This window comes from Coregonus lavaretus (assembly GCF_964263955.1).
Source record: "Coregonus lavaretus genome assembly, chromosome: 31".
Lineage (NCBI taxonomy): Eukaryota > Metazoa > Chordata > Actinopteri > Salmoniformes > Salmonidae > Coregonus > Coregonus lavaretus.
Window position 1 is genome coordinate 31,157,092 of NC_140018.1, and position 24,021 is coordinate 31,181,112.

The 24,021-nt window shown below is 44.2% G+C and overlaps 2 protein-coding genes across 3 annotated transcripts; one reads left to right on the forward strand and one right to left on the reverse strand.

Annotated features, from left to right (window-relative positions):
* Positions 1-274: 274 nt before the first annotated feature.
* Positions 275-17,385, forward strand: adam17b (ADAM metallopeptidase domain 17b). 2 transcript variants are annotated; one of them, XM_084149258.1, is made up of 18 exons: positions 275-740; positions 1,182-1,314; positions 1,494-1,627; positions 1,912-2,000; positions 2,315-2,495; positions 2,891-3,021; positions 3,331-3,417; positions 3,796-3,906; positions 3,991-4,135; positions 4,402-4,493; positions 4,748-4,900; positions 5,102-5,301; positions 5,577-5,680; positions 5,854-5,988; positions 6,323-6,453; positions 7,673-7,840; positions 8,157-8,213; positions 15,051-17,385. In XM_084149258.1, the coding sequence occupies exons 1-18, from the start codon at positions 653-655 to the stop codon at positions 15,465-15,467; spliced, it is 2,556 nt and encodes an 851-aa protein (XP_084005384.1). In that variant the 5' UTR covers positions 275-652; the 3' UTR covers positions 15,468-17,385. The 2 variants fall into 2 exon arrangements, with proteins under 2 accessions (XP_084005384.1, XP_084005385.1); XM_084149259.1 differs by having other exon boundaries at positions 8,157-8,176; positions 16,441-17,385.
* cpsf3 (cleavage and polyadenylation specific factor 3) lies at positions 17,352-23,919 on the reverse strand. The gene is made up of 18 exons (XM_084149260.1): positions 23,708-23,919; positions 23,262-23,325; positions 23,046-23,143; positions 22,638-22,766; positions 22,095-22,272; positions 21,579-21,668; positions 21,218-21,368; positions 20,849-21,024; positions 20,448-20,606; positions 20,077-20,223; positions 19,736-19,888; positions 19,380-19,488; positions 19,167-19,265; positions 18,738-18,832; positions 18,476-18,563; positions 18,271-18,337; positions 18,049-18,145; positions 17,352-17,957 (listed from the first exon to the last, which is right to left on the reverse strand). Exons 1-18 carry the CDS (start codon positions 23,776-23,778, stop codon positions 17,856-17,858), a joined length of 2,073 nt encoding a protein of 690 aa, XP_084005386.1. The 5' UTR covers positions 23,779-23,919; the 3' UTR covers positions 17,352-17,855.
* Positions 23,920-24,021: the final 102 nt, after the last annotated feature.

The following is a 24,021-nucleotide window of genomic DNA, read 5'->3' on the forward strand; positions in this document are numbered from 1 at the left end:
AGTATAGGTCTATACACATCCAGGCCTAGGCATATAGTTAGGATTTTAAACGCAAATGTTAGACGTTAAAATGGGATGTCCAAGCATTAAAAATAGATCAGCCCAGATGTCGCTCGGTTTGCAATCCCTCTGCTGCTGCTAAAGCTTTATTATCCTTATGTAAGAGCTGCAGTGACTGAAGCTACAATTTTCTGCAAAATCCTCCGAACACAGATCTACAGAAGAACAATTTGTTATTTTTCAGGTAAAAGTAGTCTACAACAGAGGATAGATTGCGGTGATAATATTGTGTAGCCTACGCGTCATGTTAATGTAAAGTGAACTACTGTATATCCGCCTATAATTTATGTGATTTTTTTTGTCACAACACTTCCGGATATGCGGGCGCTGGTTTTCAAGGAGAAAAAACATTTTTGCCGAAACTGGAAGTCCGTCTTTTAACAATCGGTTATAGTTGCAGAACGACTGAATGTTTTGTTACATGGTCACCGTACCAATTTTGTTACATTGTTGCTAGCCTTGGGAATGCGGAAACATCCAAATTAGTGGGCTTTTGAAGAGATTATCCCGATACAACAAATACTGTGGAAACTGTTTTTTGACCAGTGTATGGATTTTTTCTTTTTTACACTTTCCACCCATAAATACCGATATGCAGATAGTCTTTTTATTTATAGTTTCTCTATTTTTAACGAATGGTGCAACAAAACCGCCTGCGGAGGTTGTAGATCCTGAATATGGTGAGTGGAGAGAGCCGAGGCTAACTTGATTTTCAATTAAACAGATGTCATGAGTTTATGCGACTCGAGATGGGGATGGTGAAAAACCAAACATCCCACACACATAACAGTTGCCAAAGAATACATCATAAAAGTATTTTCCTTATGGAAATAATATCTGAAGGAAAAACATTTTCAGACTTTGCATAGCTATATTCAACCACATGTACACGCCAATATAGCAATCATGGCAGCAAAAATAGTAGAACTACTGGGTTAACCACCCGAGCACTTGATGTGTTATGAGAAAACTGCCACAGAGTTATGAGAGAACTGTTCTGATATAATATAATAAAACGGAACAGTTTTAGGTTGGTATATGAATGTTTTTGTGTTGGTGGAATTCAGTCAGGAAAATGTGTTTGTACTTATCAGTTCTGTTCTCCTCTGCCTTTCTTTCAGACTTTCTCAGTTCCATGCTTTCAGACTTTGAGGTGCTGCCCCTCGCCAGTCTCCAGACTCACTCGGTCCGGCGACGGGACCTCCAGACACAGACCCACGTGGAACGACATCTCAGCTTCACTGCCTTACAGAGGTAGGAACTCCACGGCTGTGTCCCTATGGGCCCTGGTCAAAAGTAGTGCAGTTTATAGGGAATAGGGTTCCATTGGGATGCACATCAAAGGTCAATGCCTCCGTTGCACTAGTCACTGATCTTATTAATGAGCTTTGTGATTGACTCACTCTGTGTCTTACTCTGTTTGTGTGTGCTAGGCATTTCAAGCTGTACCTGAGGACCAACACGGAGCTGTTCACAGAGGACTTCAGGGCCGTGTTCGTGGATGAGGATGGACAGGAGGACAGTTACGAGGTCAACAGACAGAACTTTTTCACCGGCCATGTCATAGGTAAGACCGACACCACATGGTTGGGCTCAGAAGCCACCAGACTGAGGTCCATTAAGGGGCTTTAAAGTGCTAAATTGATTATAAAAGATTGTGCCTACCAGTATCATATGGACTCCTCAACCTTAGACCACTTTTGAGGTCTGAAAACATTTGGCTAACATCTGATTTTGGAGTAAACTATCACTTTAACGTCTCTTAGTGCCTCAGGAATTTGGCTTTGTCCCGTGTTTATATTTTGTGGTCTTTCTCAGCATAGTGTTTTACTGAGCGTTGTCCATTTGAAGGGGAGGAGAACTCCAGAGTGCAGGCGCATATCGATGACAATGACTTCTCGGCACACATCCTCACTGACGGAGCAGAGTACAACATTGAGGTATAGTATCACACTATTTCAACAGCAGATTGTGATATTACAACAATATGACAATCTACTCTGAAATGACTCAGTGTGTGTGATGAATATTCTGTATATAATCCACCTGAGTTTATAATCGTATAAAACCTTCCTTCCTGGGCAGAGCCGTGGTGAAGTGGTAACACTCCTGGCATATGTCACATATAAAAATCTCCCCACCGGAGACCGGGGCTCAATCCCTGTGCCCACCCTTCCCAATGTTTCTCTCACCTGCCTGAATCCTCTTCTGATTACCCTAATCCTTTGTTTTTTTACTCCCTTTCCTTCCTCAGCCCCTGTGGAGGTTCACGTCGGCGCCCCCCGATGGCCGTTTGTTGATATACCGCCCTGAGGACATAAGGAACATCAGCCGACTGGCCTCGCCCAAAGTCTGTGGCTACGTGAAGACTGACTCCAATGACCTGCTGCCTGAGAGCATGAGATCAGCTAGACTGGAGGAGGAAGGTGAGGAGGGTGAGTATGGGGAGGGAGGGAGGGAGGGGGGGAGGTAAAGGTTGAGCAGAATTTAACTCAGTTGAGTTAATCTATTATTCATGCTAGCTTAATTATAAGGCAGCTATAATGGCACACCCATGATGATGACGACATAACTGCAGGGAATATGGCTATGGTGTGTGAACCAAATAACTCTTTAGAGGAAGCACTCAGTAATCTCAGCTGCTGCTGTTAATTGTATGGCATGAGATGTCTAATTGCAATATTCGTGAAATTGACAGCATGAATCTGCCCAAGGCTCTACTTATGGCGGTGCAGTGTAGAAAATAAAAGTGCTGTGTAGTTCAAGCTTGACAATGTCTCTATGGCGCTCACTGGCAATGAAACAGTATCTCCTCTCCACTCCTCCACAGAGCCCCTGGTCAGAGAGAAGAGACAGGTCCATGACCACAAGAAGAACACTTGTCCTTTACTCCTGGTGGCTGACCATCGCTTCTTCCAAGAGATGGGCCGTGGCGAGGAGAGCACTACCCTCAACTACCTGGTGGGGGCGCTGTTCAGCCAGATGCTATGTATGTGTCCCAGATGGCACCCTATTCCCTATGTATTGCCCCTTCTTTTGACCAGGACTTATAGGGCTCTGGTCAAAAGTAGTGCACTATATAGGGAACAGGGTGCCATTTGGGATGCATCCTATGTTGTGTGGGGTATTCTTTGGCTTGATGGATGTGTATGCACGCATGACTGTAAGTCGCTTTGGATAAAAGCGTCTGCTAAATGGCATATTATTATTATTATTATTATTATTATTATGTGAAAACACAATTTCTCCCTGTTGTGATTGGTCGGTCAGATCGAGCTGATTGACCGCGTGGATGACATCTACAGGTCGACGTCGTGGGATGACGAGTATAAAGGATACGGCGTTCAGATCCAACAGGTGAGCTAGCTGAGACAGGCTAAGGACGACCCATGATATGTTCCACTACCACCTCTCAGATGATTGTCTTTTCTCCCCCTTTTTCCCTGTTTTATTTCTTAAGGAGAATGGAGCCTCGTCCTCCTTCAGTATTTTCAGTTTATTTACACAGTTTGGAATGTAGATAAAGAAATATAGTTGATGAGGGGAGAAAGTGAGGAAGTGGCTGGGGTAGGATTCCATCCCATGTCGCTCCTGGACAATATGTGCTCAGTGGACTGCAGCACTACCGCGTTGCTATGCTGCCGGAACAGATGATCACTGTCTGTTCCATGAGGTGTGATTGATGATAGATGGTTCTTCCTTCCCATCATTCTCAATCTCTAATCTTCCATGTAGATCATCATTGAGAAGCTCCCCACCCGCGTACCTCCAGGGGAGGCCCACTTCAACATGAGGGGAAGTCCCGTAGAGGGTAAGGATGTCTGGGACGTGAAGAAGCTTTTGGAGGTGAGCAGCATGTTCAGTCATCTGAGTAATGACATAATAGTCATATACTGTATGATAATAGGCCATCATTTTCCCTCATCGCAGCAATTCAGTGTGGACATAGCAGACAACGCGTCCAAGGTGTGTCTGGCTCACCTGTTCACCTACCAGGACTTTGACGAGGGGACCCTGGGCCTGGCCTACGTGGCCCCCTCCAGACAGGGCATCCCTGGGGGCCTCTGCTCAGAGAGTAAGATTGCGTCCCAAATAGCACCCTATTCCCTATGTAGTGTACTACTTTTGACCAAGTCCCATGTCCTAAATGACACCCTATTCTCCTAGGCCCATAAGGCGCTGGTCAAAAGTAGCGCACTATATAGGGAATAGGGTTCCATTTGGGACGCATAATAAGCCTCCCGTCAACAACTGTCAACACATTAACCTTGACCACAACTCTGACATTGGTAAACTGAAATTGGAAAATTCCACTTTGAGTTTTGCCTTCTCTGTCATCAGAGTGCCCTCCGTCATCGCCTGAGACGAGAGCTATTTATCTCAACACTGGGCTCACCAGCACTAAGAACTATGGGAAAACTATTCTGACCAAGGTGGGTTTATGAGACTCTGTGGGCTGGTGTCCCAGACACAGATTAAATTAAAACAATTTAATTCTCCATTGGGCATATTTTTTAGTCCAGAACTAGGCTTAATCTGTGTCTGGGAGACCGCCCCTGCAAGAGGCTTAGAATTTGGAACATCCAAATGTACACAAAGGCAATATCTATTATTCTGGCTGAACCTTTATTGGAATAGGCGCCATCATATTTCACTAATATAACCTTTACTTATGGTTTGCCCTCAGGAGGCAGACCTGGTGACGACTCACGAGCTGGGCCATAACTTTGGGGCAGAGCATGACCCTGATAACATCCCCTACTGTGCTCCCAGGGAAGACCAGGGGGGCAAATACGTCATGTACCCCATCGCTGTGAGCGGAGACCACGTCAACAACAAGGTTCTAATACCCTAATTTTTCCCACCCGACAAACCAAACATCAACCTTAAGCGAACCTTAAGTCTTTATTATACCAAGAATGATTATAGATGTGTCCAAAATGGCACCCTAGGCCATAGGGCTCTGGTCAGAAGTAGTGCACTATGAAGAAAATAGGGTGCCAGTTCGGACCCAGTTTATGACCTTGTTTTGTATCCCCAGCTGTTCTCCGACTGCAGTAAGATCTCCATTGTGAAGCGTCTGAGGAACAAGGCTCCAGTGTGCTTCAGGGAGAGGAACAGTAACGTGTGTGGGAACAGCAGGGTGGAACAGGGTGAGGAGTGTGACCCGGGACTGCTGCACATCAACGACGACCGCTGCTGTACCTCCGACTGCAAGCTCCGCCCCACAGCCAAGTGCAGGTGAGCCCTCTCTGGAACCACCAACCCTCGGATACCTGCACACCACACCCACTCAGGTTACAGGTTATAGTTTGTGATATGTTGTATGAATGTTATAAAGAATGATTGAATCATCTATCTGGGATATCACCCTGTATTACCATGACCGATTCTTTCCCTCTCTCTCTCTCTTCCTCCCTCTTTCTCTCGCGCGATCTCTCTCTCGCTCTCTCTCTGTCTTCCTCACTCTCTATCCCTCTCCCTCTCTACTCCCTCCCCTTTCTCTCTGGATGTAGTGACAGGAACAGTGCATGTTGTAAGCTGTGCCAGTATGAGAAGGAGGGCAAGGTGTGCCAGGAGCCCATCAGTGCCACCTGTAAGGGCAAGTCCTACTGCACAGGTAGGTTGATATCACCTGATACCACCCAGAGAGGGAGCCACACCACTACACCATACTCATGTCTACAGGTCCTAATAAAACATGAGTGAAATAATGAAATATGTCTTAGTTCATTGTTATTTCTATGTCCTTTTATAAACAATGACTTTATAAAGTCATATTTTTGTTCCCAGGCAACAGTAGTGATTGTCCGTCTCCTGAGAACGCCCCTGACAAGACGGTGTGTTTGGACAACGGAGAGTGTCTGGACGGTGTGTGTATCCCCTTCTGTGAGGCCGTCAAGAACCTGCAGTCCTGCGCCTGCAATGGTACGCTCCCCTCACCATCACCACCCTTCCTTTAGAGGCTGTAGTGGACTAATCCAAACTCAAGACTTAATATAATATCATATGCCATTAAGCAGTAGTGTGTGCATTGAACTTCGGATGGGTGGCCTCAGCGGGAATTGAACCCACGATCCTGACATTACAAGCGCCATGCTCTACCAACTGAGCCACATAGAACCTGTATACGCTATGTGTTCTGCTCTATTAAAGATGCATTTTACTTATAATATATAATTTACTTATAATTAATATTAATACATAAAAATAAGCGATACTACAGTATGTTGTTCAGTGTTGTTTTTCCTCTCCTCTCTAGAAACCAACTCGTCATGTAAAGTGTGCTGTCGTAGCACCAGTGGAGTGTGCGCCCCATACCAGGACGACGGAGGGGACTTCATCTACCTCCGCAAGGGCAAACCCTGCACTGTGGGCTTCTGTGACGGAGCAGTAAGTGACCCCTGACCTCTTGACACTCACCCTCTAGTGTATTATATATTGATATTACAGCCCTTTTCACTTGGTTGGTTTTGCACATAGAAATGGAATCACTAGAACAGCCATTTTGAGTGTATCTCTGAGTCAAAAGAAAACAATAAAGATTGTTGATGTTAAGTGGATGCTTCTTAACCTTCTGTGTACAACACCAAGAAAAGTTTTTTATTTGTATTCCTTTTTAAGGGGGGGGGGGTAGATCATCAATCAATCAATCAATTTTATTTTATATAGCCCTTCTTACATCAGCTAATATCTCGAAGTGCTGTACAGAAACCCAGCCTAAAACCCCAAACAGCTAGTAATGCAGGTGTAGAAGCACGGTGGCTAGGAAAAACTCCCTAGAAAGGCAAAACCTAGGAAGAAACCTAGAGAGGAACCAGGCTATGAGGGGTGGCCAGTCCTCTTCTGGCTGTGCCGGGTGGAGATTATAACAGAACCATGCCAAGATGTTCAAAAATGTTCATAAGTGACAAGCATGGTCAAATAATAATCAGGAATAAATCTCAGTTGGCTTTTCATAGCCGATCATTAGAGTTTAAAACAGCAGGTCTGGGACAGGTAGGGGTTCCATAACCGCAGGCAGAACAGTTTAAACTGGAATAGCAGCAAGGCCAGGCGGACTGGGGATAGCAAGGAGTCACCACGGCCGGTAGTCCCGACGTATGGTCCTAGGGCTCAGGTCTCTCAGTTGGCTTTTCATAGCCGATCATTTAGAGTTGAAAACAGCAGGTCTGGGACAGGTAGGGGTTTCGTAGCCGCAGGCAGAACAGTTGAAACTGGAATAGCAGCAAGGCCAGGCGGACTGGGGGCAGCAGGGTGTCATCATGCCCGGTAGTCCTGACGTATGGTCCTAGGGCTCAGGTTCTCAGAGAGAACCAATGTAATTGTTTGCATAATTTTCAATCCCCCTTAATTATTTCTATATATAAAAAGAAATCCCGATACTTTCCCCCACATACGCTACCATCCCTGCCCTAATTGGAGTAAATTAACAGACAACAATACTTATTTTGCTACTTAAAGCTATTTCACTCACATCTAGCAACAAGTCTTGCATGGCAGTACAGTTTTCTTTTCTGGATTGCTGTGGTCTGAGGGCCTTGTTTCTATTCTCTAGTAATTCTATTTCTAGGGTTTTGTAACTAGCATGTGATATTTTTGTCTTATTCAGGGTAAATGTATGAAGCAAGTCCAGGATGTCATTGAGAGGCTGTGGGATTTCATTGACAAGCTGGACATCAACACATTTCGGAAGTTTTTGGCGGACAACATCGTGGGCTCTGTGGTGGTCTTCTCCTTGGTCTTCTGGGTCCCCCTCAGCATCCTGGTTCACTGTATGGTAGGCGTTATGTTTGTTCCTTGATGAATGACAAACTGGGGCATTGGTTTAGCTACTTATAATGACAAGATTCTTGAGCTAGCAAAATACATTGGTGTGTAGCCAAGCAAGGCATTATATCCACATCCACGTTGTGCGTGTTGCATTATGGGAACCGTAGTGTTTTTTTATTAAGACATAATAATACATTAGGTGCCCATACTCAGAAATTCTGAGTTGGCATCAATCACCTAATACTGTACATGCTGTTATCATGTTATTATATAGTACCTGTCACATGGTATTATCACATCTAACATATTTTTCCCACTTCCAGGATAAAAAACTGGATCAGCAGTATGAACAGACCACCAAGTCTCTGCTTTTCCCCAGTGTAAGTACTGTTTGAGTCTGTTATCTTATTTATATACAGTACCAGTCAAAAGTTTGGACACACCTACTCATTCAAGGGTTTTTCTTTATTTTTACTATTTTCTACATTGTAGAATAATAGTGAAGACATCAAAACCATGAAATAACACATATGGAATCATGTAGTAACCAAAAAAGTGTTAAACAAATCAAAATATATTTTATATTTGAGATTCTTCAAAGTAGCCTCACCTGGAATGCTTTTCCAACAGTCCTGAAGGAGTTCCCACATATGCTGAGCACTTGTTGGCTGCTTTTCTTTCACTCTGCGGTCCAACTCTTGGCATTCTCTCAACCAGCTTCAGCTGGAATGCTTTTCCAACAGTCTTGAAGGAGTTCCCACATATTTAAATATAAATTTAAATATGCCATTTAGCAGACACTTTTATCCAAAGCGACTTACAGTCATGCGTGCATACATTTTTGTGTATGGGTGGTCCCGAGGATCGAACCCACTACCTTGGCGTTACAAGCGCCGTGCTCTACCAGCTGAGCTACAGAGCACTTGTTGGCTGCTTTTCCTTCACTCTGCCGTCCAATTCATCCCAAACCATCTCAATTGGGTTGAGGTTGGGTGATTGTGGAGGCCAGGTCATCTGATGCAGCACTCCATCACTCTCCTTCTTGGTCAAATAGCCCTTACACAGCTTGGAGGTGTGTTGGGACATTGTCCTGTTGAAAAACAAATGATAGTCCTGCTAAGCGCAAACCAAATGGGATGGCGTATCGCTGCAGAATGCTGTGGTAGCCATGCTAGTTAAGTGTGCCTTGAATTCTAAATAAATCACACAGTGTCACCAGCAAAGCACCATCACACCACCTCCTCCATGCTTCACAGTGGGAACCACACATGTGGAGATCATCCGTTCACCTACTCTGCGTCTCACAAAGACACCGCGGTTGGAACCAAAAATCTCACATTTGGACTCATCAGACCAAAGGACAGATTTCCACCGGTCTGATGTCCATTGTTCATGTTTCTTGGCCCAAGCAAGTCTCTTTTTCTTATTGGTGTCTTTTAGTAGTGGTTTCTTTGCAGCAATTCGACCATGAAGGCCTGATTCACGCAGTCTCCTCTGAACAGTTGATGTTGAGATGTGTCTGTTACTTGAACACAATTTCTGAGGCTGGTAACTCTAATGAACTTATCCTCTGCAGCAGAGGTAACTCTGGGTCTTCCTTTTCTGTGGCGGTCCTCATGAGAGCCAGTTTCATGATAGCGCTTGATGGTTTTTGCGACTGCACTTGAAGAAACTTTCAGTTCTCGAAAGTTCTCGAAATGTTCCGTATTGACTGACCTTCATGTCTTAAAGTAATGATGGACTGTCGTTTCTCTTTGCTTATTTGAGCTGTTCTTGCCATAATATGGACTTGGTCTTTTACCAAATAGGGCTATCTTCTGTATACCACCCCTACCTTGTCACAACACAACTGATTGGCTCAAACCCATTAAGAAGGAAATAAATTCCACAAATTAACTTTGAAGAAGGCACACCTTTTTAATTGAAATGCATTCCAGGTGACTACCTCATGAAGCTGGTTGAGAGAATGCCAAGAGTGTTCAAAGATGTCATCAAGGCAAAGGGTGGCTACTTTGAAGAATCTCAAATATAAAATATATTTTGATTTGTTTAACACTTTTTTGGTTACTGGTTTTGGTTATGATTCCATATGTGTTATTTCATAGTTTTGATGTCTTCACTATTATTCTACAATGTAGAAAATAGTAATATAAAGAAAAACAATGAGTAGGTGTGTCCAATCTTTTGACTGGTAGTGTATGTATGTGTGTGTATATATATATATATATATATATATATATATATATATATATATATATATATATATATATATATATATATATATATATATATATATATATATATATACTGCTCAAAAAAATAAAGGGAACACTTAAACAACACATCCTAGATCTGAATGAATGAAATAATCTTATTAAATACTTTTTTCTTTACATAGTTGAATGTGCTGACAACAAAATCACACAAAAATTATCAATGGAAATCAAATGTATCAACCCATGGAGGTCTGGATTTGGAGTCACCCTCAAAATTTAAGTGGAAAACCACACTACAGGCTGATCCAACTTTGATGTAATGTCCTTAAAACCAGTAAAAATGAGGCTCAGTAGTGTGTGTGGCCTCCACGTGCCTGTGTGACCTCCCTACAACGCCTGGGCATGCTCCTGATGAGGTGGCGGATGGTCTCCTGAGGGATTTCCTCCCAGACCTGGACTAAAGCATCCGCCAACTCCTGGACAGTCTGTGGTGCAATGTGGCGTTGGTGGATGGAGCGAGACATGATGTCCCAGATGTGCTCAATTGGATTCAGGTCTGGGGAACGGGCGGTCCATAGCATCAATGCCTTCCTCTTGCAGGAACTGCTGACACACTCCAGCCACATGAGGTCTAGCATTGTCTTGCATTAGGAGGAACCCAGGGCCAACCGCACCAGCATATGGTCTCACAAGGGGTCTGAGGATCTCATCTCGGTACCTAATGGCAGTCAGGCTACCTCTGTCGAGCACATGGAGGGCTGTGCGGCCCCCCAAAGAAATGCCACCCCACACCATGACTGATCCACCGCCAAACCGGTCATGCTGGAGGATGTTGCAGGCAGCAGAACGTTCTCCATGGCGTCTCCAGACTCTGTCACATCTGTCACATGTGCTCAGTGTGAACCTGCTTTCATCTGTGAAGAGCACAGGGCGCCAGTGGCGAATTTGTCAATCTTGGTGTTCTCTGGCAAATGCCAAACGTCCTGCACGGTGTTGGGCTGTAAGCACAACCCCCACCTGTGGACGTCGGGCCCTCATACCACCCTGATGGAGTCTGTTTCTGACCGTTTGAGCAGTCACATGCACATTTGTGGCCTGCTGGACGTTATTTTACGGCCTCCTCCACGTCTCCTGATGTACTGGCCTGTCTCCTGGTAGCGCCTCCATGCTCTGGACACTACGCTGACAGACACAGCAAACCTTCTTGCCACAGCTCGCATTGATGTGCCATCCTGGATGAGCTGCACTACCTGAGCCACTTGTGTGGGTTGTAGACTCCGTCTCATGCTACCACAAGAGTGAAAGCACCGCCAGCATTCAAAAGTTACCAAAACATCAGCCAGGAAGCATAGGAACTGAGAAGTGGTCTGTGGTTCTGCAGGTGGTGACCACTTCTTTATTGGGGGTGTCTTGCTAATTGCCTATAATTTCCACCTGTTTTCTATTCCATTTGCACAACAGCATGTGAAATGTATTGTCAGTGTTGCTTCCTAAGTGGACAGTTTGATTTCACAGAAGTGTGATTGACTTGGAGTTACATTGTGTTGTTTAAGTGTTCCCTTTATTTTTTTGAGCAGTGTGTATATATATATATATTTGAACGGTAGTATGTGTATACAGCTCTGGAAAAAAGTAAGAGACCACTGCAAAATTATCAGTTTCTCTGGTTTTACTATTTATAGGTATGTGTTTGGGTAAAAATAACATTTTATGATTATTCTATAAATTACTGACAACATTTCTCCCAAATTTCATTGTCATTTAGAGCATTTATTTGCAGAAAATGACAATTGGTCCAAATAACAAAAAATATGCAGTGTTGTCAGACCTCGAATAATGCAAAGAAAATAAGTTAATGTTCATTTTTAAACAACACAATACTAATGTTTTAACTTAGGAAGAGTTCAGAAATCAATATTTGGTGGAATAACCCTGATTTTCAATCACAGCCTTCATGCGTCTTGGCATGCTCTCCACCAGTCTTTCACATTGATGTTGGGTGACTTTATGCCACTCCTGGCGCATAAATTCAAGCAGCTCGGCTTTGTTTGATGGCTTGTGACCATCCATCTTCCTCTTGATCACATTCCAGAAGTTTTCTATGGGGTTCAGGTCTGGAGATTGGGCTGGCCATGACAGGGTCTTGATCTGGTGGTCCTCCATCCACACCTTGATTGACCTGGCTGTGTGGCATGACACATTGTCCTGCTGGAAAAACCATCCTCAGAGTTGGGGAACAATGTCAGAGCAAAAGGAAGCAAGTTTTCTTCCAGGACAACCTTGTACGTGGCTTGATTCATGCATCCTTCATAAAGACAAATCTGCCCGATTCCAGCCTTGCTGAAGCTCCCCCAGATCATCACCGATCCTCCACCAAATTTCACAGTGGGTCCGAGACACTGTGGCTTGTAGGCCTCTCCAGGTCTCCGTCTAACCATTAGACGACCAGGTGTTGGGCAAAGCTGAAAATTGGACTCATCAGAGAAGATTACCTTACTTCAGTCCTCTACGGTCCAATCCTTATGGTATTTCGCAAACCTCAGCCTGGCTCTTCTTTGCTTCTCATTTGATGAAGGGCTTTTTTCTAGCTTTGCACGACTTCAGCCCTGCCCCTAAGAGCCTGTTTCAAACCGTCCTCGCCGTGCACTTCACCCCAGCTGCCGTTTGCCATTCTTTTTGTATGTCACTTGATGTCATCCTATGGTTGTTGAGTGACGTTTGAATGAGTTGGCAGTCATCCCGGTAAGTAGAGAGTCATTTTCGCCTTCTGCCGGTCTGTAGCTTTGTTGTCCCCAATGTCTGCTGCTTGACCTTGTTCTTATGAACCGCCGTCTTTGACATTTGAAGGATGGAAGCAACCTGACGCTCACTGTATCCCTCTGCCAGTAAAGCCAGAATTGAACCATTCTTTTCCTCTCTCAAAACTTTCCATTTCAACTCTTTTGGCATGGTCAATAGTTATAGTTATTTTTTGATTAATATTACTTTTGAGGTACTATTAGCACTGTTTTTGCCATCCAGCTGGTCCTATTGCAAGAGGATAGTGATGACCACAGCAGTGGTTTTTATACTTTTCCTTGTTAAATAAGATTTGGTTCAGGTGATCACCTAATCAGTACCTAATTCAGTAGAATGAGGTGTGCCTGTGTTGGAATTCAACAGACACTGGAATGGAATGGCTGTCATACATGTAGAGATGCTGATTTAAGAAACATTTGCAGTGGTCTCTTAATTTTTTCCACAGCTGTGTGTGTGTGTGTGTGTGTGTGTGTGTGTATATGTATGTGTATATATATATATATATATATATATATATATATACATATATACTGCTCAAAAAAATAAAGGGAACACTTAAACAACACAATGTAACTCCAAGTCAATCACACTTCTGTGAAATCAATCTGTCCACTTAGGAAGCAACACTGATTGACAATAAATTTCACATGCTGTTGTGCAAATGGAATAGACAACAGGTGGAAATTATAGGCAATTAGCAAGACACCCCCAATAAAGGACTGGTTTTGCAGGTGGTGACCACAGACCACTTCTCAGTTCCTATGCTTCCTGGCTGATGTTTTGGTCACTTTTGAATGCTGGCGGTGCTTTCACTCTAGTGGTAGCATGAGACGGAGTCTACAACCCACACAAGTGGCTCAGGTAGTGCAGCTCATCCAGGATGGCACATCAATGCGAGCTGTGGCAAGAAGGTTTGCTGTGTCTGTCAGCGTAGTGTCCAGAGCATGGAGGTGCTACCAGGAGACAGGCCAGTACATCAGGAGACGTGGAGGAGGCCGTAGGAGGGCAACAACCCAGCATCAGGACTGCTACCTCCGCCTTTGTGCAAGGAGGAGCAGGAGGAGCACTGCCAGAGCCCTGCAAAATGACCTCCAGCAGGCCACAAATGTGCATGTGTCTGCTCAAACGATCAGAAACAGACTCCATGAGGGTGGTATGAGGGCCCGACGTCCACAGGTGGGGGTTGTGCTTACAGCCCAACACCGTGCAGGACGTTTGGCATTTGCCAGAGAACACCAAGATTGGCAAATTCGCCACTGGCGCCCTGTGCTCTTCACAGATGAAAGCAGGTTCACACTGAGCACATGTGACAGACGTGACAGAGTCTGGAGACGCCGTGGAGAACGTTCTGCTGCCTGCAACATCCTCTAGCATGACCGGTTTGGCGGTGGGTCAGTCATGGTGTGGGGTGGCATTTCTTTGGGGGGCCGCACAGCCCTCCATGTGCTCGCCAGAGGTAGCCTGACTGCCATTAGTTACCGAGATGAGATCCTCAGACCCCTTGTGAGACCATATGCTGGTGCGGTTGGCCCTGGGATCCTCCTAATGCAAGACAATGCTAGACCTCATGTGGCTGGAGTGTGTCAGCAGTTCCTGCAAGAGGAAGGCATTGATGCTATGTACTGGCCCTATTCCCCAGACCTGAATCCAATTGAGCACATCTGGGACATCATGTCTCGCTCCATCCACCAACGCCACATTGCACCACAGACTGTCCAGGAGTTGGCGGATGCTTTAGTCCAGGTCTGGGAGGAGATCCCTCAGGAGACCATCCGCCACCTCATCAGGAGCATGCCCAGGCTTTGTAGGGAGGTCATACAGGCACGTGGAGGCCACACACACTACTGAGCCTCATTTTGACTTGTTTTAAGGACATTACATCAAAGTTGGATCAGCCTGTAATGTGGTTTTCCACTTTAATTTTGAGGGTGACTCCAAATCCAGACCTCCATGGGTTGATACATTTGATTTCCATTGATAATTTTTGTGTGATTTTGTTGTCAGCACATTCAACTATGTAAAGAAAAAAGTATTTAATAAGATGATTTCATTCATTCAGATCTAGGATGTGTTATTTTAGTGTTCCCTTAATTTTTTTAAGCAGTGTGCGTGTATGTATATATATATATATATATATATTTATCCACTGTAGTCATCTTGGTTATCTGACCCTTGGCTTTGACCCTGCTTGTGTGTCTCCAGAATGCAGAGTTTATGAGCAGTCTGGAGTCAGCCTCTGTGCGGATCTTCAAACCCCCCGCCATCTCAGCCCTGCGCTTCCAGGCCTCTGGCCCCCAGCAGACCAGCACTCCCCCCATCCAAGCCCCAGCTCCAGCTCGAACCCCTGGGGCCCTAGCCCCAACCTCCACTCCCAGCCCCAACCAGAGTCCCTTGCCCCCCCTGGAGAGCCCACGCATGGCCACCATCCAGGAGGACCCCAGCTTTGACTCCCACCTGGATGAAGAGGCTCTGGAGGGTGACTTTCCCATGGGGAGTTCGGCTCCACACTCCTTTGAGGATCTGACAGAGCACGGACCCCTGGCCCGACGCAGCGACAAGGCCCTGTCCTTCAGACTCCAGAGACAAGCCCGCATCAACAGCAAGGAGACAGAGTGCTGAGAGAGAGAGGGAGGGAGAGAGAGGGGTAGAGAGATAAAAGACGGCTCTTAACACAGGAGACTGAGAAAGAAAACGGGAGAAAGAGACTGGAGGAGGAAAGGACAGAGCGTGGGAGAGGAAGCTCACCCAATCAGCACTGAAGGGCAGACCACAGAGTAAAACAAGCAGGACTTGTCTGATACAATATGTGGGCTGAGTTATATAATGTATTATATGGAGTTGGAGAGCAGCTTCAGTTGAAAATAGGATCCCACTGGGCTAAAATGAAACCTATTGAGCATTGAAAAGCCAAATTCTTCAAAACTGAAATTAAAAATCAACATTGTTTCATCTATGAAAGATTGACAATCTAGTCTAGAATTTTCTTGGTAAATTGTAGTGCCTGACTAATAAGAAGTAGCCGACTGCGATGACCAGGTTATATTGATGTTGTTCTGGTTTCAGATGATTTATTGTTTAAGATATCCTGGCTTGCTCACTTGCGCAGCCTGGCATATGAACATGTTACGCAATGCCTCCATTTATGTATTTGAGTTGGTTGATGTCTGTAATATCAGTAGCCTGGTGCTAGTTAATGTACTTTGTGGCAAAGCAATATAACACTACTTGACCTCTTTGCTCTTCGTAACCATGACAACATGTAACCTCATGGGGGAAAAAATGAATTTATCATGGAGAAGTCAAGAAAAATGTTACAAAGAATTTCATTTGTTGGGAGAGCCTGGTTGGTTGTAACTAATAACAAAACCAGCATAATGTTTACTGTTCAATCCTGTGAACCGTAGTCTGAACCAGTATTACTCATAGAGATAGATGGAGGACTCATCTTTGTAACTGTGCCATTATAGCGCCTGTGACCGCATGGGTAGCGCATTGAGGTTATCTCCATTTTGAGGTAAGTCAATTTTCTTCTTAACGATTGGCTGATCCCTCCTGATGACTTGACTCCAACAGGGTCACCAGGAGGGATCAGCCAATAAAGTTGGAAGTCCCACCTAGTTGACGACATTAAATTGGTGGAAGCCCTCAATGGCGCTGCTCATATGGCCTTTTGGCCACTATAGGCCTCTATCATTCTTCATGGTATTACTACACTATAAATCCTGAATGTTATTAGGTCATTTGTCAAACCAGACCTGTATGGTGTCTTATGCATTGAGAGAAATCTAATCATTAGAGTTGTCTGATATGCAAGATTGACAAATTACTAATTGTTACTCAACACTTAATTGCTGAAAGTGTTTTTGATACCATTTGTATGCATTCATATGACAATTGTGACAATCAGCAAGATTTCTATATTTCTAGCCTCACACAAGCCATTTATAGAATATAATCGCTCAATTTGGGCTTTGGCCACTATCGTACAATCTCAACGGTTTCTCATCCACTGTATGAAAATGTATTAGCTACCGTTATTTGACCGATTGTCTGATATTTTCTGTTTCATTGTGAACTCCTGCCAGACATGATCTCACCGACGTGTTATGCTTTTATCGTGTTCACATTGTAAATCCCTCCCATATTTAGGAATTTCTTTATCTGTTTTATGCCCTCACATATGAAACATTATTTCCTCTTCTTTGATCTGGATGAAAGAATGCCTCAACAGCTTCCTACGAGTATTTTATATCTGGATGTGTGATTAACTTGTATCATATCTCAGGTAGATCATCTTCAGGGGTTACAGTGACTATATATTAAATAATGTCAGAGACATCACTCAGAACACTATTACTTACCTTTGTTTAACATTGGCAGTTAACCGTTTTATTAAATTGCTCACATTGTTGCACTTCTCAATATTTCATACATTTACAGCTTTGCTTCACAGAAATAATTAACTACTTTATAAACCTGCAATATTAATAAAGTTCATAGAAATGTGGCCAGCATAGTCCTTTATTACTTTTTTTTTTTAACAAATTGATAATTTATCAATGCAATGCATATTGCAGAAATAAAATCTACACATTGATAATTCAACATAAGTCAATGGAGGCTGATTCCTGTGGAATCTACACTTTTCCAAACACAGATTCTTCCTTTATGTGATAAGGCAGCTAGAATGACAGAGGAATGAAATGGAGGGGGCAATGTTAAGACATTACATTGATACTTTGAACCATTACAATGCAAGAACATGTAGAAAATATCCACTGTATTCATTGCCCAGCTAACATACAAATATCTATTCATAATACATGGAAAACCCTTCAAATACACATTGAATAGACCATATCAGTGCTGCACTGCCAGTAAAGGAAAGTGGGCAAGTGCCTCTGGGTGATGCTGTTTGGGAAAAGGGGTGTGTTGGGCCGTGCCTACTGCTTCTGGGACAGGGGCTCACTGGCTGCCTGGGGAGAGAAGAGAGGTGGATGGCTCTCCTCAGATTGCAGGGTTGAGAGCATCATAGAGCCTCTGCACAGCCAGCTCCACCATCTCTCTCAGGGTCTCGTCTTCAGCACTGCCCTCCTCATACTGCACCGTCTGCACAACAGACAGACAGGGGAGAACCAGGTCAGAGGAGAACACACACTCATAAGACAGACACTTGCAGACAGAGCTACTAAATCCTCACTCTGGTCTCTGGGCAGATGAAGGCAGTATTCCCGTCCACTGTTACTGTCAGGTTCTTATTGTCCTTGAAGTCCACACAGTCCTCCCCAAACATGTCACTGTTGAGGGAAAGATATAAGCGCTGAGATATTTGATATCAGTTATGTTGATACATATTCACAACATCTCTGTTGACTCATGACACGTGTGAATATAAAAAACGTTAATAGGGGGTGGAACTTACTGAAGCATAATCTCCAGCCTCTGCTGAAAAACATCCAGTTCTACACCTTCTTTCTTGTGTTCCATAACTATAGATGAAGAAATGAACATCACCAAGGGACACTATATACTACATGAGAACATACATTTGAAAACAGACTTTAGTTTTCAGATTTCTTCGTCAGTCCATGATAGAGATAACGTTGGACCACCCTTCCTTCACTGACCTTTCTGTGCTTTAGGGTTAGACTGGACCTCCAGAACCACTGTGGTGACCGCATCAGCATACATGTCATTCAGAGGGTTGGCGATCCACTGCACCAATACAAAACCAGTTAGCTAATGTTCACACACTTTCCTATAGTAACTTTCCCAAAATTCCCAGGTTTTCCAGAAATCCTGATTGGAGGATTTCAGATTTCCTGCTTATTCCCTTTTGATTCTGGGACTCTTCCTACCGGGATTTCTTCTTCATATTCAGTATCTCACCTCTAAAACCACCATGCCAGCCTCGTGCACCAGCGTGACATTCTTGAAGATCCTGAGTGTGATTTTATCTGCAGACTCCACCTCCTCCACATCCCCTAAAAGACAAGCAGGTTTATATAGTCAGACAAACCGAGAAAAACGCCAGAACCTGGTTATAAGTGACAGGTTTACAGTGGCTTTGAAAATGGCCCAATGTAACCACTACTGTAAAGTCACTGGCACAGTCCCACAAAAAAAACTCTTAATAACACCAACAAAAAACGGAGTTAGCTAGGTGTTCCCCGCTCGTCTGTTGGTTGCCATTTCTTGAGTGATATTTTGTCTGATTCCACATTTGTCCGATTCTGATTCAATCAGCAGTTGTTGTTAATTGATTGACCAGTGTGCCTTAATCTCCAACAAGGTGAGAGGAGTTCAGTAGAAACCCACCTGCCAGGTTGCGTAGATGGCTGGCCAGCAGAGAGATGGGTCCAGTGAAGGGAATGGCCTGGGTCTGCTTCACTGTGCTCATGGCCAGGTCTGTATAGTCTGGAGACAGAGAAAGGATAAGAGTTCATACACACTAGTACACACTCACGGACGCACATATATGTATAGACACACACACGTTGACACACAGTCAGATAGTGAATCAGTACTGACTGGACAGATCTGAGGGGGTGAGGATGTGGTAGCTGAAGTTGCGTTTGACCAGGATCCCAGACACCCTCTGGCCCTGCTGACACTTCTGATCAGCCAGGGAGCCCATCACCTACAGCACAGAATAGCAAGAGTCAGTATACACACACACAAGCACACACAGACACACCAAGTGTTTGTAAGACACAAACTGCCTCAGTTGTACACACTTCCATTCGTCTTGATGGCAATGGATACGTTGATGGGCCATAGAATATCATCAATATTTACTGTCTGTAACTCAATTAACTCAATTCATTCTCCCAATAAATTATATTACAGTAGGAGACCGCTAAAGAGAGAGAAGAAGACGGGCTCACCTTAGCCAGCTTCTCTCCTCTGAAGTTGAGTGTGACGGCCTCAGTGTTTCGGGGGTTGTGCACCTCGATGTGGACCTCATCATTGTCCTCGTACTCTCTGATCAGAGCAGCTTTGAGACGGGCCATCTCATTCTGCTCCCCGTGCACCAGGATCTGCAGAGGGATCAAGGAAAAAGGTCACACGAACAGACTCAAGTCATTGACGTATAACAGGAAAAAAAAAAGAGAGGCCCAAGCACACTTCCTTTGTAGAACAGTGTCCCGTTCACATTTACCATTTGATCACGGCCTGTAAGATAGGATCTGACCCATTTAATGGCCGACGGAGTGTGTCTATTTACCACATGAGGGGGTTTGAGAGCCCTGATGAACTCGCTGGTCTGCTGGTAGTCAGTGTGGGCTGAGAAGGAGATGTAGTCCACAGACATCTTCAGCTGCAGCTTCTGGCCTGACATGGTGGTGATCTCCTCTGGCTCTGACATGATGTGCTGAGGATAGAGTCACAGAGGAACAGTCCGTTCACAAACAGAGTAATGAATCTTAGCATGGCTGGAAATGACTTTTCTGTTTATCTGTCATTTGATGATAATAAAAAATATTTCATCACAACAAAGCTTGGCTTGCAATAATACCACACTGTAGGATTACTTCTGTTGTGATGAGTTAGTGTGACTGAGAAATGTCTTAAGAAGGGTTGAAGACCGAGCCCCACCTTGGCGAGGGTACCCTCCACGGAGTAGCCGGCGATGATGACGCCGTTCCTCTTATCGGTGCACCAGCTCTCAAATAGCTCTCTGGACAGACCACTCTGCATCATACCCGGAGAAGCCATCACCACACTGGGCCCGATGTCATCAAAGTGATCCATGCTCTGGTTGAGAGAGGTACAGCAGAGTTAGCATGGACCGAGAGACACAGCAGGGTCATTTTCATTAGTGTACACTGTAGAAAAACTTTTTACAAAGGAAATTAAAAGGAGTGTTTCTTATTGGACAAGTTCAGGTAGTCCCTCCCTGTTTCAGCCTGTTTTCTACTTTTTGGTGCCTAATAAATACAAAAAAATCGTATTGAAAAATGCCACTACCAAACCTTCATCTGATTAATGTTACCTACCTTGAGGTTGCTGATGTGCTTGAAGACGAAGGGGTTGTTGACGTTAATGGCCTTTCGGATCTTGTCGTTCATAGCGTTGACGTAGGTCTGGTAGACGGCCATGCACTTCTTGGCCAGAGACGACGCGTAGTAGATGGGAATGTCATGGAGCTCCGGGTGGTTCTGCCAGTACTCGTCTGAAACACACACATTAGAGAAGGGTTGTGTTCATTAGAACACGCAACAGAAAACATTTTAAAAACAAGTTTCTAATTGGATAAGGCCAGGTGACGTTTGGTTCCTAATGAACACTTCCATGAATGAGGGTGACTAGAGAAAGATCCCTGCTCTATAAGCAGGCTGAAGGGGGAACTGGTTGGAGAATCTCACCCAGGATGAGCAGCAGTTCCTGGGCTCGGCCCAAGGCGAACACGGGGATGAGACAGCGGCCCTCTCTGTTGACGATGTCATGGATTGTGTTGCAGAACCGGGCCTCCCGCTCCTCCCTCTTCTCGTGGATGTGTGTTCCATACGTGGACTCCTGAGGACAGAGAGCAGTACACATCAAATCATCATGTTAGGAAAACAAGATCACACGAGAATCAAAGTGAAGTACGCTGCTTTTTTGTGGTTGTGGTTAGGCTGGGTTGCCGTAAAGCACCATGTGACGACTGCTGATTTAAATGAATTTGATAGTCTGATTGATTGTAGTTGTGTTTAGTGTTGTATGTTACTGTTAGCAGGGACTCACAGTAATGAGGATGTCAGGCTTGACGCTGGGGATCTCTGCTGCCATCAGATGTCTGTCCTCCTGTCGGGAAAAGTCACCTGTGTACAGGATCTATGGACAGAGACACACCCAGAGAAACAACGATAACAGGAGACAGTTGAGTTAAAACCGACTATTTTAAGAGACAGCAGCAAAGTGTATAGACAAAATGTATTTCTGTTTCAAATAATAATTGACTCATGTAATTGTACTGGAACATTTGTCCAGCATATGGGTGCCACCTACTGGCCAGAATAAACAATACAATCTGTATAGGTGATGCTTTGGGGAGATGTTGACGAAACTCTACAAAAACAAGGTGCAGATGACAAGATATTCAAATAAAATAAAATGGGAGAGAACAGAATTTCTGAGAAATCATGTGCCATTAATAATAAGAACCTTTTCTGATGGCCCTTTCACAAAGAATAAGATTAATAAGATGTAGTTGCTTTTCTGTCCCAGTAATCAATGTAAAAGTAATGTAAATGTAGTCACCTTCACCCCAGCTATCTCGATCATGAACATGGCTGCCCCCAGGACGTGACCGGCATGGTAACACCAGAACTTGATGCCGGCCACCTCCTTCACCTCATGGAAGTTGATGGTCTCGATCTTGTCCATGCTCTCCTCCAAGTCTGTCTCTGTGTACAGCATGTCGTCGGCTGAGATGTTACTGGGAGGGAAAACACAGAGACAGTCATGGGCACAATGTGAACCCGAATCATCCATAATGGATGATGGCATCTCTACAATGACTCTACATTGCAGAATTCTGTATTTTTTTGCCCTGAAGACACGGCTGTGTAGACTTATGACGTCTAACAGTTAGATGCCAAAGGAGTCGACATAGGAGTCTACAGCCATGTCTTCAGGGCAATACATTTTGCAACTACTCTATCAAGAAAGAAACAGTAGAGTACGCTGCTATTCCCCCTAACCGAGTAAGACATTCGTCAATGGCCTATGTTCCTTATAGGAGCCAAAGGCTGAAGTTAAGTAAGTCAGGCTGCTATTGGAAGTTAATAAACGTTTGTCTACCTGACTTTGACATAATCTGACAGCAGCCAGCGGTAGATGGCTTTGGTGGCATGGGTCATGAAGGTCCTTCCTTTGAAACTGGTCTTCTGGAGAAACCAAGGCAAGGCTCCACAGTGGTCCAAGTGGAAACTGAGATAGAGAGAGGAGATTATAGAGAACTAAATATATGGTGCATTATAAAACTGAACACTCAGTCTTCAGTGTGTTAATACACCTGACCTGGGGCAACATATAACAGGGTTGTGCTTATAAGGCACAAAACGTAGGAAAACTCTCAGAAACAGAAAGGTATTTCTGAACTTGTCCATATAAGAAACACTTGTTTTTGTTTTAGGTTGCGAAAAGTTTTGCTACAGTTTAACTTGACCCTAATAAACAGAACCCAGACGAGAGATTAGGAATACTCACTGGCTGATAAGAAGCAGGTCTATCTCAGCCGGATCGATCAAGTCAATATAGGGAAGAGCATCCATTCCCTCCAATCCTGGGTGGATTCCACAGTCCAGCTACAAAGGAAAACGGTTGTTGTGCTCAATCATCAGGTTACTTCTATTTTGGAATGTCTCATACAATCCATAATGCATTGTAAATTCAACAGGGACAGCACAGTGCATGTAATATTACCATGATTTTCCGTCCCTTGAACTCCAGAATGATGCATGACCTTCCCACCTCCTGTCCAGCTCCACTGTGAGAGGGAAAGAGACGCCAATCACTGTCTGATGATGATATTTGTGACACAGTGACGTTCTGGCAGATTCAGAAAAGTCTTACGCATTATGACAATATTTTGTCAGCAAAATGCATCTGCGTGACTGAATGTAATGCATAGCTACGGTCGCTACTTCAAAAGACCATCTAAGACCATGTAGCTAGCTATGCATATACCAGGTAAAACACGGTAACATCTTTGGAAAATAACTAGTACTAGGTAACATTCAACAAATTAATAATTTATCTAACTAGGTAGACAGGCGTCAGTCGTAATGTTTTTGCTAGTCAGACTGGCTAAATTAGCTAGCTAGCCAGCCAGCCAGCCAGCTAACAAAGTGTTGAATGTATAAACTCACAGAGGTCTGATGAGGAGCTGATCACTTTCCTCTGCAGGCACCGATAAATCAGCTTTGCGTTTCGCCGCCATATTTGCTCTTACGATTTAATAAAAAAAATATATGCTTATTATGTATTAATTGTATTAATTCATTCTTCTGGCATCTACATAAACTAACCGCACGATGGTCCAGCTACAACACTTACCGCACTACAACAACACTTCCGGTCCAGCGATATAAATATGTCCGGACGTAGAATGGTCTTTGCTACAATAGGTTCCGGTATTGTAACATGGGGCGCGCATTCAGGAGGACACAACGTTTTGGAATGT

Bases quoted from the DNA above. Each gene is read 5' to 3' on its own strand.
- cpsf3 (XM_084149260.1), bottom strand. From the start codon at position 23,778: ATGGCGGCGAAACGCAAAGCTGATTTATCGGTGCCTGCAGAGGAAAGT. The intron at 23,144-23,261 runs GTAATATTACAT...TTTCCTTTGTAG, and splicing joins TCAAGGGACGGAAAATCATG to CTGGACTGTGGAATCCACCC. The intron at 17,958-18,048 runs GTGAGGATTTAG...TCTGTTGTGCAG, and splicing joins TCATCTGCCCAGAGACCAGA to ACGGTGCAGTATGAGGAGGG.
- adam17b (XM_084149258.1), top strand. From the start codon at position 653: ATGCAGATAGTCTTTTTATTTATAGTTTCTCTATTTTTAACGAATGGT. The intron at 3,418-3,795 runs GTGAGCTAGCTG...TCTTCCATGTAG, and splicing joins ACGGCGTTCAGATCCAACAG to ATCATCATTGAGAAGCTCCC. The intron at 3,907-3,990 runs GTGAGCAGCATG...CCCTCATCGCAG, and splicing joins ACGTGAAGAAGCTTTTGGAG to CAATTCAGTGTGGACATAGC.